At 31.9% G+C, this 18,496-nt stretch overlaps 1 protein-coding gene across 1 annotated transcript; it reads right to left on the reverse strand.

The window, feature by feature from the left end:
* Window positions 1-13,933: 13,933 nt before the first annotated feature.
* Window positions 13,934-18,229, reverse strand: LOC108767225 (uncharacterized). The gene is made up of 3 exons (XM_018516963.1): window positions 18,062-18,229; window positions 17,878-17,983; window positions 13,934-17,771 (listed from the first exon to the last, which is right to left on the reverse strand). Exons 1-3 carry the CDS (start codon window positions 18,133-18,135, stop codon window positions 14,085-14,087), a joined length of 3,867 nt encoding a protein of 1,288 aa, XP_018372465.1. The 5' UTR covers window positions 18,136-18,229; the 3' UTR covers window positions 13,934-14,084.
* Between the last annotated feature and the right edge of the window lie 267 nt (window positions 18,230-18,496).

The raw sequence follows: 18,496 nt of genomic DNA on the forward strand, positions 1-18,496 counted from the left end.
TTTTTCGCAAAGTGTTTTTCATAGTATAATTTTTTTTTTGCCACATACGAGTATGTGAAACAACGTGCATTCGTATACGGATCGAAAATAAAAAATAAGAGAGAATATTCTCACGTGGTACTTATAAACGTTTAATAAAACATTACTATGTCACACGATAAAAGACGTACAAAAAAGGGAAGATTGTCACTGAGGTTGGGAAAAGGGCAGGTCAGTCAATACTGTTGACTGTCGGAAGATGCCGCATGAAGATGAAAGCATTACTGTGAGACCACCCTCCGTGAATCCGACCAACTATTAGATGAGGACCTGCTTGAAATACAGCACCCGTATAAACAACCCTCGATAACTTTTCAACCAACAAGTTGATAATGAGAGCCGCTTCTGCTGTTCTATATCGGCAAGTAAAAAACTAGAAACATAATCGTTTTTTAAGTATGTCACAGATATCGATATGACAGACAGAACCGAAAGATAAGATGAACATCAACAAATTGCCTTTGATGTGGGAGAAATATTACATTTTATCTACATATAAGTATCTTCATAAACTATTGTAAATTTTCATATATTATTCAGATATTGCTGAAATTACTCTCATCACAAATTATACATTGATCGTAAATTTAATAATAATATTAGTATATAAGCATTTTAAAACACTGCAACACTTAATTGTGACGTTATTTCCAGCTTCAATTTATAATTGCGTTTTATAACTAACAAACCGAATCAGTGCGCAATTTATAGAACTGAAAAATGTATTTGCAAATGTATTTGCATAGGAATGTCATTATCAGCACCGAGATCTGCTTTAAAAATATAATTCTTTCTTTTTTTTTTTTTTTTGTTTGATTTATTCTTATCGATTTAAATTTCTTATAATTGTTTCTGTAAGAAAATCTTTATGTATGCATATATATATTTCTATTTTCTAAATATTTTTTCTTGCGCGCGCACAATTGTATAATTTACTTTTATTTTTACCTAATATTTTCCGAAAAGCGCATTTAAACCAACTTCTTCTTTGAATGTGGTAAAAGCTGGGAAAAGAGAGCTGGGAAATCGGGGTAGAACCCTTGATTCGTATAGGACTAGTGAGGGCTAGTCGGCGTTCTCTCTGTAGTTCGATCGTGGGCGGGGCGTCGCGGTGTACAACGTCGTGTGTGAAGCAGAGATTGTCAATGGACGGTATTGTTGGTGTGCCGCTTTGCGGAGATGAATAATAAATGGCTGCGCGCGCTGCCATGTTTCTCGGGAACGCACATACGCACGGATATTAGCTGACATTCATTTCCTCTAGTGTACCATTTGATATCATTTGCTGCATATTGTCGAATTAGCGTAACACGTTACAAAGGATTCTGTTTTCTACTCACCGACATTTATACTTGCCAACAAAATCAAACCCATTGACAATATTCGACATAGCAAAAGAAAACTCCTTATCGAAAATCTTTAAAGCCATATCCTCTCTTTATCTTCATATCGTCATTTTTATAAGAAAGCAATTACTATTTCATTTTACACGATGTTATTATACACACCTACAACTTGGATAATTGTTACTATTTTTTATAAAATGGAATACCGAATACGAATGCTTCACTTCCGATTTAATGATTGGGGAAACTCTCTTCCGCAACTCACACGACATGAATACAAGTATTCGTGCAACCGGGTTAGGATTTGTTGTCACGGTATCGACAATGTTGAAAGTCGTCTTTTCTGCAGAATGGGACCAATTAGTGTTTTACGATGCCATTCACAGAACATGTTCCACTTCATTTTTATCGCTTGTGTTGCTTGACATCCGAAATATGTATCAAAGATCAAGAGCAGCAATGTTACTGTACGCGGAAGCTCTTTTACTCTGGAAAATTGAATTCTCAATGCTCGCCGTTTAACCATGAGACAACAATCACGATCACTGTTTCGAAACTCCCACGGATTCTCTAGTTGTATTTTCATCCCCTTTTTCTCTGTTTTTTATGAAATCAGGTTTTGATGCGCGGATTAAATGCCACTCTATATATGTATACAAAATGCCAATAAAAAGAGAATGATAATATAATAAAAATACAACGGAATTAACATAGAAAAGAATTAATGCATACAATAGGTATGATAATAAAACGTATATAATATCTAGAGCATAAAAACATATAGAATGTACTAAAAGCAACACAAATTATCCCTGTCTTTATAACATGCTTTATTGGACACTATCGCATTTCACTCTGCAGAGTACAAAAAAACAAACGTTTTGCAGTAGAAAGGAAAATTTTCGGTACTTTTTTTCAGTTTTCACACATTTTTACAGAGATATGAATTAAGTGTCTTATAAAAATATTAATGACTTTATGTTAAAATTGTTAAAATAAGAATTGTTTTAAAAATTGCGAATAATTTATTGCGAAAAATACTACCTCAGCCAAGATTTGAACTTGGATCTCGTGTTCTTACATGTGCGTGCGTGCGTGCGTGTAATATATTCCTATATATAAGTACGTATGTAAGACCCGCTTCGAATATAGGATTTTCTTTATTTGATTAGATTTCTATGATTCATCCTTTGATTTCTTTCGCGAATCGCGCGCGCAAACTTGATAGAATAGAGAAAGTGCTTCGCCGCCACTTGCATCTCGAATATCTCGATAGGTGAGCTGGTATAGAGCCTTAAAAAATTTACCTACCGCGATGTGGTCAATTCCGACAAACGCATGAAAATAAATAACACCGCAATCTCTTGAGAGTATCTATTTTTCACCATATTCTTCATGTTCTCCACTGCACGTTTTTGGTACCTGAGCGGGCACAGGAAAACAGCATCATCTCGTCATAGCAGCGCGGCGGCGGCATCTGAATCTAAAGATCGGCAAAGATCGCGACAAACAAAGGCTCTCACAAATCGGCAGCTCCGCCTCCGTCAAAAATGAATCGAGGGCCAGAGACTTAACAATGCCTTGGCATGTTTTTCAATATTTAGCCATCATGACTTTTCGTCGGGCCTTTTGCTCGAAATCTCCGCGTCGAATTGGAAACTAGATAATTCAATTAGGCGACAGCTGCCGTGTCGTAGCTATACATACACACAGGTAGACCCCGTCATGAGATTATGGAATGGAACGACCGTGAAGACGTAGGCAAAGGGGAAGGAAGGAAGGGAGGAGCGCGGGAACACACACCCTCCGTTACGGTAACGGAGACCTCGATGTGTTTATTTGTCCCGCCGTCGATACTTCCGTGGAATGATCAATCTTTCTTTTTTCCTATTTTTATCTTTCAACCATTCGCCGATAGGAGCTAGATCTGAAATGATATATATTAAGTAGAAGTCATTATGACTTTTCATGAAATAATTTCTATTTGGTATCGTATCTCGCGATCTTATTATAATTTTATGTTTCACTTAAATAAAGAACTGTCATGTATCCAATATTTTTCAAAGTATTGAAAGTATTTTTTATAAAAATGGATTGGTCAAAAATCTGTTATTCGAGAAATTAATGCGTGTAAATGAACTATCTTATCAAATTAAAATAGAAGTAGATATAGATAGAAATTGAAATGTAAATAATTTTTTTTTCAGTAAATTACTTAAAGATAAATAACAATTAATAAGGTATAGATCTTAACTTTTTTTGTATTTATATTATAGCCGAATAAAGATCAAAATCTATCAGAAATTTTTTTTATAATCGCAAAGCTGGAAAGGAAAAATACAAACGTACTAAAGCTATATTTACATTTTTATAAATACGAGAAATTTTACATTAAAAACTGATAAACTATTAATACAGAATAAACCATACTGAGTGCTATTAATCCTTATTGATCGACTTAACTTTGACGTAGTGCCAAAAATAACTATATTTGCTCTATACGATTCACAAACCGAATTCATTTTCTTTTTTGTTGAAATTCTCAGGTATTACTAAGCTTAGTTTCCGCGGTTTTTTTTTGCTTAAAAAACTCATTTATTTCGATATTAAAAGCAAAAAATACATTAATCAAAGTATTTGCCCTCGCTAGCTATACATTTTTCCCATCTTTGTGGCAATAAGTGGATTCCGCGACGATAGAACGATTGGTCTTTTGAAACAATCCATTTATCGATCCATTTTCGCACATCCTCGTAATTTCTGAAGTGTGTATCCACCAAGCCGTGCTGCATCGATCGGAACAAGTAATTATCTGAAGGAGAGCTAAGTCTGGTGAATACGCTGGGTGCATCAGTGTTTCCTTGACGGCTTTTGCAACGTGTGGTCGAACGTGTCGTGCGATTCGCAATGGCATTTTCGGTTAATTCGTGTGGTACCCGCATTTTCCTTCCTTTTGAATTTTTCCCATTGCATGTAGACGTTTGGAAACAGCCATCGGAATAACATTTAATGCTGCAGACAATTCTTGGAGCGTTTGAGCTGAGTTTTCTTCCAATAATGCTTGCAATTCGGTGTCTTCAAACTTCTTTGGTTGACCTGTGTGAGCGTTGTTTATCATTCACATGATAATCACCATTCTTAAATCGTTGAAATCATTCTTGGCATGTTCTTTCCGATGGAGCATAATAAGCTTCGACAAGCAATTTATGAGCTGCAGCTGCAGTTTCTTTTTAAATCAAAGTAATGAAGCAGCACATGTCGAAAAAACAACTTATCACGTTTCATGTTCAATAACAAAAAAGATGGTACTGTTCGCTTAAATAAATCTTTTCGTACTGAATTTTATTGACAAATGTCTAAAATGCAGCCAACTTCAGAGATGTCAAAGTAAATTACACCTACAACTAGCGTCATCTACAAATATGAGCCACGGAAAAACTAAGTTTAGCACCTAATAGATTATCGAAAAACAGAAATTTATTACATAATACATGGATGACAAATGCGGTTGAGTACGCGCTAAAAAAGTATTTTACTAATTTTTGCTAATCAAAGGACCGAGAATGGCGAGGAAAAACTTTTGAGGGCGATAGCCAAATTCGAAAAATGAATTAGTGTTTACCACCGAAAAACTACAAAAAAGTGCACTCAGGCAATGATCCAAACGCGTAAATTCGCAGGCTATAACAGCATGAATAATCACATGAATTTGAGGGAAATAAAAACCTATACCATGCACTGGCTTCGGCGGGCCCTGGTCAAATTTTCGTGACTATATGTCAATGAGGTTCTGGGGGGTCTAGGGATAATTGAAGAACGCAATGACATCATCGACAATTGATATAAATTTGCGATTATTAACATAAATATTTGGATAATATATTAAATTCATGATTTTTTTATCATACAAGTGCTGCATAAATAAGTATATGCGTACTTATTGTAATGCTATAATATCTTATATACTCTGCCGCAAAATTACAATTTTTTTCTCTATATAGTTATCATTTCTCATTGATAATCAAACTCAGACGATAACATTAAAACCATTGCACACTTTTAAATAAAAATCGAATATTATTGAGTTTTAAACATATATACATGTCTATATTATCAATTTCTTACTCTTAAGCCTGGTTATACCAACGTTACTTTGATTTTAAACAAGACTTAAAACTCTTTCTGTCTCGTTTTAAAGCGAAAGGGAGACAGAGACAGAGAGAGAGAGAGAGAGAGAGAGAGAGAGAGAGAGTTTTAAGCCTTGCTTAAAGTCAAAGTAACGTTGGTGCAATCGGGCCTTAATCACTTAAATTTTAAGATGTCTTTGATAGTATCTCGTCAGTATCTATATTCTAAAGCGTTTGTGTGCGCCGAGTCTCCCGTAATGAATTATATATAATATAAAAGTACAAGTATAATTTATATAAATTTATAATATAAAAGTACAAGTATAATTTATGGAGCATAGTGTGAACGTAATAGTAACTTTTATTTGCATTAATTATATCTATTTAAGTATGAATATCTTGTCTTTGTGTGATATTTTTAACAATAATTATACTTTTAAATTAATAATACTTTGCCGAGGGAATATGTTTAATTAACACGATTTAAACAATAAATTAAAAATATAATTTTGGCAATCATTACGTCAGGGCGGGAGGGACGATACTCGAACTGCTTTTGTCTGTATCGCTAAGACATCGAAGTCTGTGACATTGTTTCGTTGTTGGTGAATTGTAATCAATATTTTCACAATGTATAACAGCATTGTCTGTAGTACTAGCTGCGAGTGTCTATAACTTGACGTTCATCAAGAGACTCTTTATCTTGGCAGCGCCGGCGATCAATACTGAACGAAAAAGCAGTAGCAAATTTATACAGCTAAAAAATATTATCAATTAATAAAAATCAAGAAATTGTGTTGAAATAAAAAAATTCAATAATTATCAAGAAAAATAGTGTTGATATTTTCCCAAATTTTTATATTTTAAAATTAAATATTTGCTTGTTTAGATTATGCTTTTACTGACTGATTTTATAACGATCATGTGTATACACACGGAAAGAACAATTTTTAAATCTAATCTAAAGCTAAATCTAAAAATTTAGCTAAATACAGATCTGAAAATGATTTTGTTGAACCATCAAAATAATTATATAGAAATCTTAAGCATAATGAGCAATATTGCAAAAAGTTTTGGTATTTTAGTGATCAGCTTGAGCGTTTTATACAGTTATTTGGATAATCCAACAAAATTATTTTCAGATCTATTATTTCAGATATCTAGCTAAATTTTTTAACAAAATTATTTTTTCCATATAACAATTACGAAGCATCAACAAGTTATCAAATATACAGAAACTACATGCCATTCAAGTAAAATTACTTGTATATGCGTTTCTTCGATATTCTACGTCGCGTCGTATGATGAGACTGTCATGTAGCATTCTGATTTTGTCTTTTGTACTAGACTCTAACATCGAAGATAAAATCTACATGTTCGCACTATTTTTCGTATAACTATAGCTATGGAATTTTTCTCATTGAGTTATTACATGAAAAACGTTATCTATCGATCTATATAGGATAGAGCATCAGACTGTAACATTTCCTTCTCTTACACAATAACATTTTACATAAATTTTTTACGACAGAACAAACAAGAATTTGCACACATTTCAACGCAAAGTGAAAAAAAGATGGATAAATAGAAGTGGCAGTAGATATACAAGTACTAGATGTTATCAACTTTGATAATAATTATTATTAACCTTGAAAATAATTTACAGAAATTTACTCCATATCCAAGTTTGAATAATGCATTTCCGACTCTCGACTCGAGAGTAGCCCGAACGTTTTTCTTTTTATGCTGACACAATATTCGAACCGTGACATCGATTGCAAGATTTAAATATTTTTCACTCTCCAGAGATCAAGAAGATAGAAGAGCGGTTGGCTTCGTGCTCGGCAATAAGCTACAGCAACACTCGAAGATTTCAGATTACGTGTGTAACTCTAAACTGCTGACGTGTTTCTATAGGTAATACCTGAACTTTCTTTATTATTTAATTCTCTATTCTTTATTACTGGCATGTTCTAAAGAAAAGAAAAAGACAGCTCGAAATGTAAAATGCGACGATATTTCGAATTTTCTTTTCTCTTTCATTCTTCTATTGAGAAAATTGTAGCACTTAATTATTATAAGCAATAAATGCGTTATTTATTTTTGTTTTTACATTCACTGAGTAGCACCCTCAAATATGATCGTTTCTTTAACAAATCCCTGATGAAAATTTTTTTCAGAATTTTTCATATAATTTTTCAGAATTTCCATATAATTATAACTTTCTCACATTTTTTTTATACGAATTGGAACATTTCTCAGAAAATCTACATCTTTTCTCAGAATTTTTCATATATACGTTAATTATGAAATATCGCAAGATTTTTAAGATTTTTTGCAAGTATAATTTCTGATGAAATATTATAAAATCTAAAAAATTAAAAAATATTTCTTTTTAATTATGCGATGAGGAATTTCAAAATATTTCAGAATTCACTTGTATGAAAAATTCTGATGTGAGAGAAGATGTAAACTTTCCGAATATTTCTGAGTATTTCTGAAAAATGTTCCAACTCGTATAAAAATTATAAGAAAAATTTTCACCAGAGATGTTCAAGAGAAAAGAAAAGAACACAGCCTGATTTATTTTACTATACTTACGTATATATGCGTATAAATTAGAAAATTGCGAATAAAATAACGTCAAAAGTCATAAATTAAAAACTGAAAAATATACGTTGTGTTAAAGTCAATTTCAGTATTTGGAGGTCAATTTGAGTATCACTATATTTGAGCTATTGCTACACTCTGTTGTCGCTATTATATTTTCAATTCCTAAACTGTATTTATTCTACTATATTATACATATACTATTTCAGAAAAGATCACTTTTGCAAAAAACAGCTGTGTTAAGCAAAAAAAAACAGAATATTTTAGAAACTGGCTGTAGAAAGTAAATGTCTACGAGTATATTACATATAAAATGAAAGTACAATACGGAATATGCTATAACTTTCGGAAAAAATATCGTAGGTACAAATAGTTTCACAATATTAAATATTAAATTAGCAAATGCCATCGTATATCATTTTTTTAAAGAATAATTTAATGGTTTATTGGAAGGCGTTTTATTAAAAATTACGAGACGGCAAGTCTCTAAAAATCGACCTCTAAAAAGCTATACTAAAGAGCTCATTTTGTAACGAAAATTATTGAAATAAAAAAATAGCTATAACTTAAGAATAAATTCAGGTAGGTATTTAAAATAAACTTACTATAAAATTAAACACACATGATGAATATATGGAAAACGCCATACTCGATCAAGGCTATTTTCGTGCCTAATAATATTTCATGTAAATTTATACAATATACAGTTGTGAAGCGAACTATATGCCGGTTATTTGTTGGTCTTTGAAATACAGTCCTAAACTGAAGCTGGAGTAATATCACAAATTAAAGTGATAAACAATTTAAAGTTATTAATGATAATAAGCATATTTAAGACTCTATAAATAATTTATTGCGGAAAATATTATTTCAGCCGTGATTCGAACCCGGATCTCCCAAATTCCGTGCCGACAGCGTCCTCCCAATTCGACCTCCCCATTCACCGAGGCTTGTGATAATATTAATTGTAATAATTGGTATATGTAAGAAGAACGTCCTTTTACGTTTCAAAAAATTTATGCGAACTTTTTCGAACTTTTCCATTTTTGTAAAATAAATTTACTTTCAGTGTTATACCGACATTACAAATGAGAAAATAACTTAATTTTTTTATTATATGCTGCATACAATTTTTGTCTAATCTTTTTTTATATATAATAATAATAATGTTATTTTAACTACATACTTGTACACAACGTACTTTTACAAAAATTATAATTTAAAAATAGCAATAAGGTCACAACAGATATAGGTATACCATATATAATATCTTCTATTCTGAATAAGAATTAATCTAAATTTAAATCTGTTGCAGTATATTTAGACGTCCAATATCCAGAGAATATATCCATTGGATACTACGAAAAAATACTATTTTAAATGTCGAAATACAACATACGCATTAAAAAACGTGTTGTATGTTTTCATAGGAAAAAACAGTACGCAATGGCGGAAACGCACAACGACAGATGTGTCGTTAGTCGCGGACTTGCTACACTTCTCTCTCTCTCTCTCTCTCTCTCTCTCTCTCTCTCTCTCTCGCTCTCTCCTTCTCTTTCCCTATTTAGTTGCGTGCAGGGAAGGATAAGCGGCGATGAGCATGAGGCGAACGATTACGTAAAGTGTGGCGGCATTTAGCCCAACTAATTGTGCGAAAACCGCGGCGAAAGGGAGGGCGACGTGCGCGCGCGCGCCTCGCATGTGACGATCCTTTGACACGCGACGCCGCGCCGACTTGTTAGTAACACACGCGGCTGGCATATGTTGTCTTTCAACCAGCTTTCGGCTCTATTTGTTTCAATACTTGCGCACAAGTTAATTCATACATCTATCTGTATATGCGTGATATTGTTGTAGTATTTTACGTGTAATAATACAATTATACAACGAAAAATAAAACGTGTCTTTTATCGAAAACGCGCTATAATGCAATAATATTAGAAACAATATGACCGAAATAATTGCAAAAAAATAATAAAATATTTGACAAACAATATTATACTGCGCGCGATTGTGCGCGTTCAATAGGATCAAACTGAGATCATGTATAGGTCTGCTCTTCGAAGAATGTTTCGAACTGATTTACTATATACTATAGTACAAAGAACGGATAAACATATCTAATGACGCGAAATGATATAATTCAGAGAGACTTCATTCTCACAATCTGTTAAAAAATATGGGGAAAAAATGCGAAAACGATATATAACAGATTAATCAGTAAAAATTGTCATAGTGCGACCTCTCTTGTATCTCATGCGTACTACTATCGAGTGCTTAAAATGCAATTAACGATTGCTAACTTGATCAAATACCGACGAATACCAAGCATCAATTTTGAGATCACGTGACCTGTTTTGACACTGAAAATGAGCGTCGAGCGTCAGCATGAAAAAGCACCCTTATCCCCTAATAGTACAGATCGCCAAGAGACGTCTTCCAAAGAACATTCGGAAGCTATCCCTATGAACGTTCGCCAGAACTTCCCTCGAATAAAGTGTGCTATTATAGGGATTAGAGGCTGGATCTTTACTATCTTCTCCAAACTCTGACAATGAAATTATCCCTTTCATAAAAATTTATATATATGTACCTATATTATTGTATATTAATTATTACTATGTTACATGATTCTCTCTTATATCGTTTAAATAAAAAATGTCATAGATACAACGCTACATATGTATAATATACATATTGCAGTTATACGAAGAGATATCATATATATATACATATATATGTAGAAAAATAGTATTACAATAACATAAAAAATACATATTATTTGATAGGTATATTTTAATACATATATATGTAGAAAAATAGTATTACAATGGTATAAAAAATACATATTATTTGATAGGTATATTTTACGATGTCTAAAATGGTAACATACATGTACAGCCGGTCACAGAAAGGTTGCAACACTTTTTCTTCGATGGGTTTCGGAATGCCCAACCTACTAACCGAGCGATTGGATCTTATTTGTGGATCCGTGAATAAGAACCAATCGCTCGGTGAGCAAGCTGCATTCCGAAACCCATCGAAAAAAAGATGTTGCAACCTTTCTGTACCTTAAAGATACGGTATCTAAAAAATTAACGTTACGATTTTAAACATACGTGTTGTTCAGAACGTTGCCTATAGGCGCATAATATGATTTAATATTGAATATAATATTATATGCACTTTTATAGGGTTTATAAGTTTATACACAATGATACGAAAAATCTCCTTCACGAGTTACTTTTTTATACATAGAATAACAAGATATTTATATTTCTTTGCTTACTCATTCATCATAATTACACAAGCTATTCACGCGTCTTTCGTTAATACACGCGATATTTTACGAAATAATATATTGCAAATGAATATTGCGTTACAATGGGTCTCATGGCCATTATATGTATAAAAGAACAATTTTAAAAAGTTAACTCTAAATAAGTCATAATAATCATATAAATATTATATTAAATGCTGTTACATATATACTGAGTAGAAAAGAAAATGATATGGTACAATTTCGTATTTAACGCGACCATCGTCGCGTCCATGAGGCAGAAACAACGATCAAACGAGACGCCTTTGATCCTAAGAGCAATTCTCTCAAATCAACGAACCACCGTGAAAATGACCGACCTCCTCTCCGCCTTAATGTCGCAAACAAAACGCCTCTCCACGGACTCGTGAAATGCTCTTCAATGGAATTTGTGCTCGCGCGTTTGCATATCGCGGAGAGCAAGTACTCGGCCAAATGGATCGAAATTGCTCGATCATGCTTTTTGTTTGTGATCACTCTTGAGACGAGCTAGGACAAAGAGGTGCCCTTCCAGCATCGACATATTTTTGCTTTCATCGAATGTTTCTCCCTCTTCCCTGCTGCCCCTCTAGCTCTCTTTCTTTCTCAGTTTTTTTTGCATTTTGAAAATTGTAAACTTGCAAAAATTGCATTATTTTGTTAGTGTACTCTTGGCTCAAGCCAATTACTTATTCTTTCATTCTTTATGCTCATATATCTATTGTATGTAATCTAATCTTATACATACAACAGATGGTAGGTAATGTACATACATACAGTTCGCATGTCTGATAAAGGAGCCATATTGCAAAAGTGATATTAAAAAATTACCCATACGACACAGAAATTTGCAGCAATATTGTTGCAACATTGCATATTGTAATGTATTGTTTCAAAAATATTGTTTAAATATAAGTATGCAATATGATTTTAATAATGTTGCAGCAATTTAAAAAAATAAATTTCATTTTAAAAAATTGTAAAAAATAACTACTATGACTTTGTGTTTATAAAATACTTGTGCATGCATGCATATTTTATGATTCGTAAAATATTTATTAAATATCAATCAATTGCATATATTATTATTTAAATTTTTGCTCAAATAATGACGTATATATAAAAAATCTTTTATCAGAATGACATTACTTTGTAGATATTTTGTACATTATTTTGAGATAGCGATGTACTACATATTATACCGTTCTGTATGTAGTGATGTGTCAATCCTAACACGTAAATCGTCTATGTGTAAGTACTATACTTACACTATGACTAATTGTCTTTAGGACTTAGGAGATTCTTGAAAATTTGTAAATACAGTCACTGAAAATAATTAAACGTTTCTGCTCCGCTTTCAGCCATCTTCAGAGTTAAAATTACAAGAATTAAGAAAAATACATTCATCTCGTTCTTTCAGAATAGCCAGAATTAACCTTTATTACAAAAATAACCAATAAATAGTGATAGACAAATGTTGTATTTGCGAATTATAAAAATTCTTTTTAAAATTCTAATGACTTTCAAACATTTCACGCGCACATAAATTTTTATAACTCATAAAAATTTATATGTATGAAAGAAACTATTAAAAAATTTGCATTAAAATATTTTAAAATAAAATATTCTAGATAAAGTATAAATATCCTATTTAAAACATCCTATATAACAAGTCTAATAATCGATGATATATATACTAAAACTATTCAATATTTATGATACAACCCAATAAAAAAGTATATATGTATAATCAAATATAAAAATAAAAAAATTAGAAAAATAGCTTTTGTATTGTTTTTCTTTGTAAAAAGTAAAATTGCAATCACATATATAATATTTGATACATAATTACATATACAATTATATGTACATATTTATTTTATATACATATATATGTATATTTATATTTGATTAATATAGCTTTTTTTTACCGGAAACTTAAACATGCGACATTTTTATGTTAATGCATGTCAATGTTAATTACAGATTTATACAGATAATAGCAAACACTGATTAACATTTATAAAATTATCTACATAATTATCTAAATGAAGAGATGGTTTTATCTTATCTTCATCTAGATTATTAGAATGTGTATTATCTCTATTCTTCATCTTAGATAAAAATAATGTTGTCTTTTTCAAATGTGTAATCAAATTTAGTATATATCCCTTTATTTAATACTCCTTTTTTATAAACCGGATATTTATGTTTAATGTCGTTAGATCAGTGCTGTCCAAGATTTGTAATTCTATATATTGACTTTTTATAGTTATCGTCTCATTAAAAAAAAAAAAAAAGAAAATACTTTCAATATTGAAGTTTCAAGTACTTTTATAAAGATTGAGAAAGGAGAGAAAGTGGAAAAAGGGAAGGGTGAATGTGTATTGCTACGGGGATAAGTATATATTACTCCTACCTCTTTCTAGACAATGCACCATATTCGTTTTAATACATAATTACGCTACATTTATTAGTACATCGAGCTTATTTTGTATTAGAAATATGGGCTTATTAATTCTTCATACACACGTGTTATCGTCTTAATCATTTTCATAAAATTTAACATTTCTTCTATACACATATATCTATACATTTACACATTCTCATTTATATATTTAATACAAGTATATTGCGCGAGTTTTACAATGTATTTTTTGAAAGCTACATAGTTTCGCTTGAATCGGAAGAATCGTAATAACTTTTCGTTTGAAATGTTAACAATTTTCTTACCGTAGATGTAAGGACACCCTGTTGAATAGCTACTGAATTTTTAGATTTTTCCGAGATCTTTTTATTTTTCGATAGATTAGTTTCCTCAAGTATTCCTAAAGTATTTGATAATGTTGTTTTTTGCACAGATGTGACTCGTCTATCGTTTATAAGAGACGAGAAAGATGCATCTTTCCTCGTATCACTGATTCTCGATTTAATATCGCTATTAGATTCTTTATTAGCTAATTGTTTATTCGTTTTGACTTCTTTGTCGATTGATTTAAATTTAGTTCTTCCATTGTGCGTTCGACTGTGCTTTTCAAGAGAAAAATTCAATGAGCCTAAATGTCTTTTACTGTACTTCCTCGCAAGAGAATCATTAAAGATTTCTTCTGAATTAATACTATCATGATATCGCAATCTATTGTGAGTAGAACTCGTTAACACTTTACGAGTAGATGAAGTATAACTATTGCTTTCTTCAGAATTTGAAGAGTTTGTGTCAAATGTTTTTGTTTGGAAGAATATAACGTGGGCATTATCCTTACAATCTATCCCATTTTTTTTTATCACTCCATTTGAATGCCTCAGACTGTTATTACTTATATTTTCCTTACTATCGAAGAACAAAATTTTTTTCTTAACTTTATTTGAATTATCAGCAACATTACCATTGTCATCTTCACTTGAGGAAAACACAAATTCTTCATTTCTAAGTAACTCTAAGGAAGTAGTTCCCGTCTGCGTATTGTCACTATATTCTTTTTTCTTTTTTATCGAGCCAATGTCTCTTTGTATAGTATTTTCCGACGAACGAACCGTACTTAAGTTCCTACTATAACTATATTTGTCTTTACCACTAATAACCAGCTTGATCTGATCATACAAATCTTTTTCGGCGATATTTGGTTCACCTAATATATCATTAGTTGACACTTTTGACCTTTTTCTGGGATGTTGTATCGATCGAACAAAATCATCTTCATCTGATGATGTAAATGTTAAAATTGAATATTTACCACGGTCATCTCGACTTGCTTTACTACAATTTTTATGTCGAAATGTTTTATGCTGAAATGTAAACTCTGACTCTATCTTATCAAAAACTTGGCTTCCACGCTGTGTGACAATATCGTATGTATCATTTATTTTATCATTATCTTCCTTAGATTTGATATTCATCTTCGATGAATAATTATTACGAACTGATGGAACAGCCACTTCATTTTTACAAGCCAAACTTCTAGAAATTTTCCTAATTTTAGATACTCGTTTATGATTAGGTTGCAGTCCTGTATTCTGTGAAACTTTTTTATTAGGAAAAGTATTTATATTTGTAACATTGCTGTTTTCCTTAAGGCATACATTCGCAGGTAATCGTTCCAATAAAACGCTGATTTCTTGAAGTTTTGTATTATCTTTCTCAGTTGTTCCATATAGATTAGAAAAATGCGTTTCAGATTTATTTGAGGTTTCTTTTTCCCAAATAGCAGCATTATTTTTATTGAAGACTTGCATTTCCGTCATTGTACTTGTACAATTTTTTATTGATAATGGTAATCGTTCCAATAAAACTCTGCTTTCTCCAAATTTTATATTATCTTTCTCAGTTGTTCCATGCAGATTAGAAAAATGTATTTCAGATTTATTTGAGGTTTCTTTTTCCCAAACAGCAGCATTATTTTTATTGAAGACTTGCATTTCCGTCATTGTACTTGTACAATTTTTTACTGATAATGGCAATCGTTCCAATACAATTTTAATTTCTCGCAGTTTTACGTTATCCATATCGTTTCTTCCATATAAATAGGAATCTGTTTTAGATTTATTTGATAACACATTTTGCCAAAGGGCGTTAGTTTTATTCGAAATATCCGATTCCATCATTGCATTTGAATAATTTTTCTTTGACAGCAATCCTTCTACATGTGACTCCTTATTGTGACTCACATCTATATTTTTCAAATTTGATAGTTTGTCATCTTTCTTGTTTGCATTCGAAGCAGAAAAGTCATCTTCAATGTCCAGTCTCAAATTGAGAGGGCAATCACTTAAAGACGAAACACATTGCGATGCATTCATATTACATTCGTAAATAAGATTAGTACTTCCGTCGCTGTCTATCGTTTCTAATTCCAGATTTTTAATCTTACAAGAATGTAACTTTTTGGATTTATTTAAATTCCTGTTGCATACATCTTCTTTTTGTGCGATTTTGTGAGTATTTTCGTCGAGTTTACAACGATTAAAAGACTGAATCCGCTCTAAAAGTACAACTGGCTTTAGATTAGGAGATGCTACATTTTGTTTGCTAAAGTCTTCATTTCTCACAGAAATATTTGTATCATTGTATTCCCGAAACGTAATGTCATTTTGTTTATTCAAATTATCATGAAGGTCTGATAAATTCTTGAAAGAGCTGCCAATGGTAGTATCTTGAATCTTGTTGTCATTTCTATCCTTGTTACTAATCTCTGTAATAATTTTATTAGAAATACAATTGAGTTCTCTTCTTCCTTTTCCCTTGATCGTCTTAGAACCGAGGTTCCTTTTAGCAGAAAGTAAACGTTTACTTTTGCCTTTACGAGTTAAAAATGATCCTCCTTTAATTGTACCATCAAGATCTAAAGCAGGATGTAAACTTTGTTTTGCTCCAGATAATCTATTTGCACCATGTGTTTCGGTTAGTATTAGGTCTACAGGGGAATCCCTACCTGTATATAATTTCTTACGATGGTGAGTTGTCAAACTTGTGTTTTTTGCAATAATTTCATGCACGATATTTTCTGACACTTGCTTCTCATGAAAATCCATCTCTAACACTTTATTTCGATCTAAATCTGACACATCATTATTTTTATCGTTTATGATCAATTGTTTCGACGTTTTATCAAATTGTTGAAAAATGGATGCAATATTATCTGTAGTCTGTACATTTGAATTTCTTTGATGGATATTAGATTCATCTCTTTTATCTGTTTCTTCACAAGATAAACTATACACATTAGATTGTATTGCATTAGAAGATATTAAGGTGCTAGCAGCCACCTTACCACATACTTCTGCTGTCATACATTCTGTTGACATTGGATATGGACTGTTGAGTTCGGTATCCAAAATATCAACATTAACATTGTCATTGTCATGCGTTATCGCACGATTGATTCTGGTGGTTTCCATATATTTAATCTTATTATTGGATGAAACTCCTATATCTTCAACAGCAACTCCCTTTAGGGAGTTAACCTCGACACATTTCGCACCTTTTATAATAGCTACAGTATCTGCTTTCTTTGTAATATTTGCGTTTGATAGAATGTAAGCCGCAGTATCTACAGAACTGCAAGACGAGTCATTTTTGCATTTTGTACCCTTATCTGCATTTGTGCCTGGAGATAGTAATAAAGATGCAATTTCTATTTCGCTTAGAGACGAGCCAGATTCGGATAATTCGTTCTCATCTAGGAGAGTCTTATAGGGTGGATTACCAGTATTTATCCAGTACTGTATGAAAGTTGCTGGTTTACGCATACGTACTCTCTGTCCACAACCATACTCTTCCTCGCTAGTTACTTCGTTTTCTTCATCTTCTACAGGTTCTAAAGAATCAAGATTTACCTCTATATCATCAGACATCTGAAAATAAAATATGAATTATTTGCAACATGCCAAACAGCAAGTATCATAGGATGGTAAGTAGCAAGAATTTTTAAATGCATTTAATAAAAAAAACAAAGTATACCTCCTTGGAATATTTATTCAACAAATTGTCCCAAGTTGTCTTACGAACTTCTAAAAATTCTTCTGGTATTTGAAAATTAAAGATACTGCCTTTCGTTCCGGTAATTCTTCGTATGAATCAACAATATATCCATGAGAAATAATTATAGAAGATGTATAGATTATATAGATACAAATAAATTTACCTTTCAATATCTTCCGAATAAGACTGCGAAAGAAAATCATTATTAATGCTTTCATTCACTATGCAATTTTCCATTAGTTACTTTACGTCACCGCGTCAGTAACGTCAAGTATTAAATAATTTATAAACAAATTCATAAATTTGGCCCGAACATATGAGAACCACCCATGGAGCAGGGATGTCATGTCAGATCAGATTCTCTTCAATCTCATAGGTTTATTCGCGTTGCTTGCAGTCTACTACACTTTTTGCACTCAGCATCTTCGCTTTTCTCTTTTAAAATAGTCGCATTCAGCAGACTCAACTATTGTGGAACAGATCCGTGAGCACTCTGCCTTTAAACTATTGCTGGATTCACACTGCATCCGATTTGCGTCGTACGACGCTCTGCAACCAATCGGAAAACAGGATTCCGATGGATTTTGCTTCGTATCAT

This window comes from Trachymyrmex cornetzi, unplaced genomic scaffold, assembly GCF_001594075.2.
Source record: "Trachymyrmex cornetzi isolate Tcor2-1 unplaced genomic scaffold, Tcor1.1 scaffold67, whole genome shotgun sequence".
Taxonomy (NCBI): Eukaryota; Metazoa; Arthropoda; class Insecta; order Hymenoptera; family Formicidae; genus Trachymyrmex; species Trachymyrmex cornetzi.

What these genes read in the sequence shown, in the direction of transcription:
- LOC108767225 (XM_018516963.1), bottom strand. Translation starts at nt 18,135, where the DNA reads ATGGAAAATTGCATAGTGAATGAAAGCATTAATAATGATTTTCTTTCG. An exon ending in TATTCGGAAGATATTGAAAG is followed by an intron (nt 17,984 to 18,061) that starts GTAAATTTATTT and finishes ATTCATACGAAG; the next exon opens with AATTACCGGAACGAAAGGCA. An exon ending in TGAATAAATATTCCAAGGAG is followed by an intron (nt 17,772 to 17,877) that starts GTATACTTTGTT and finishes TTTTATTTTCAG; the next exon opens with ATGTCTGATGATATAGAGGT.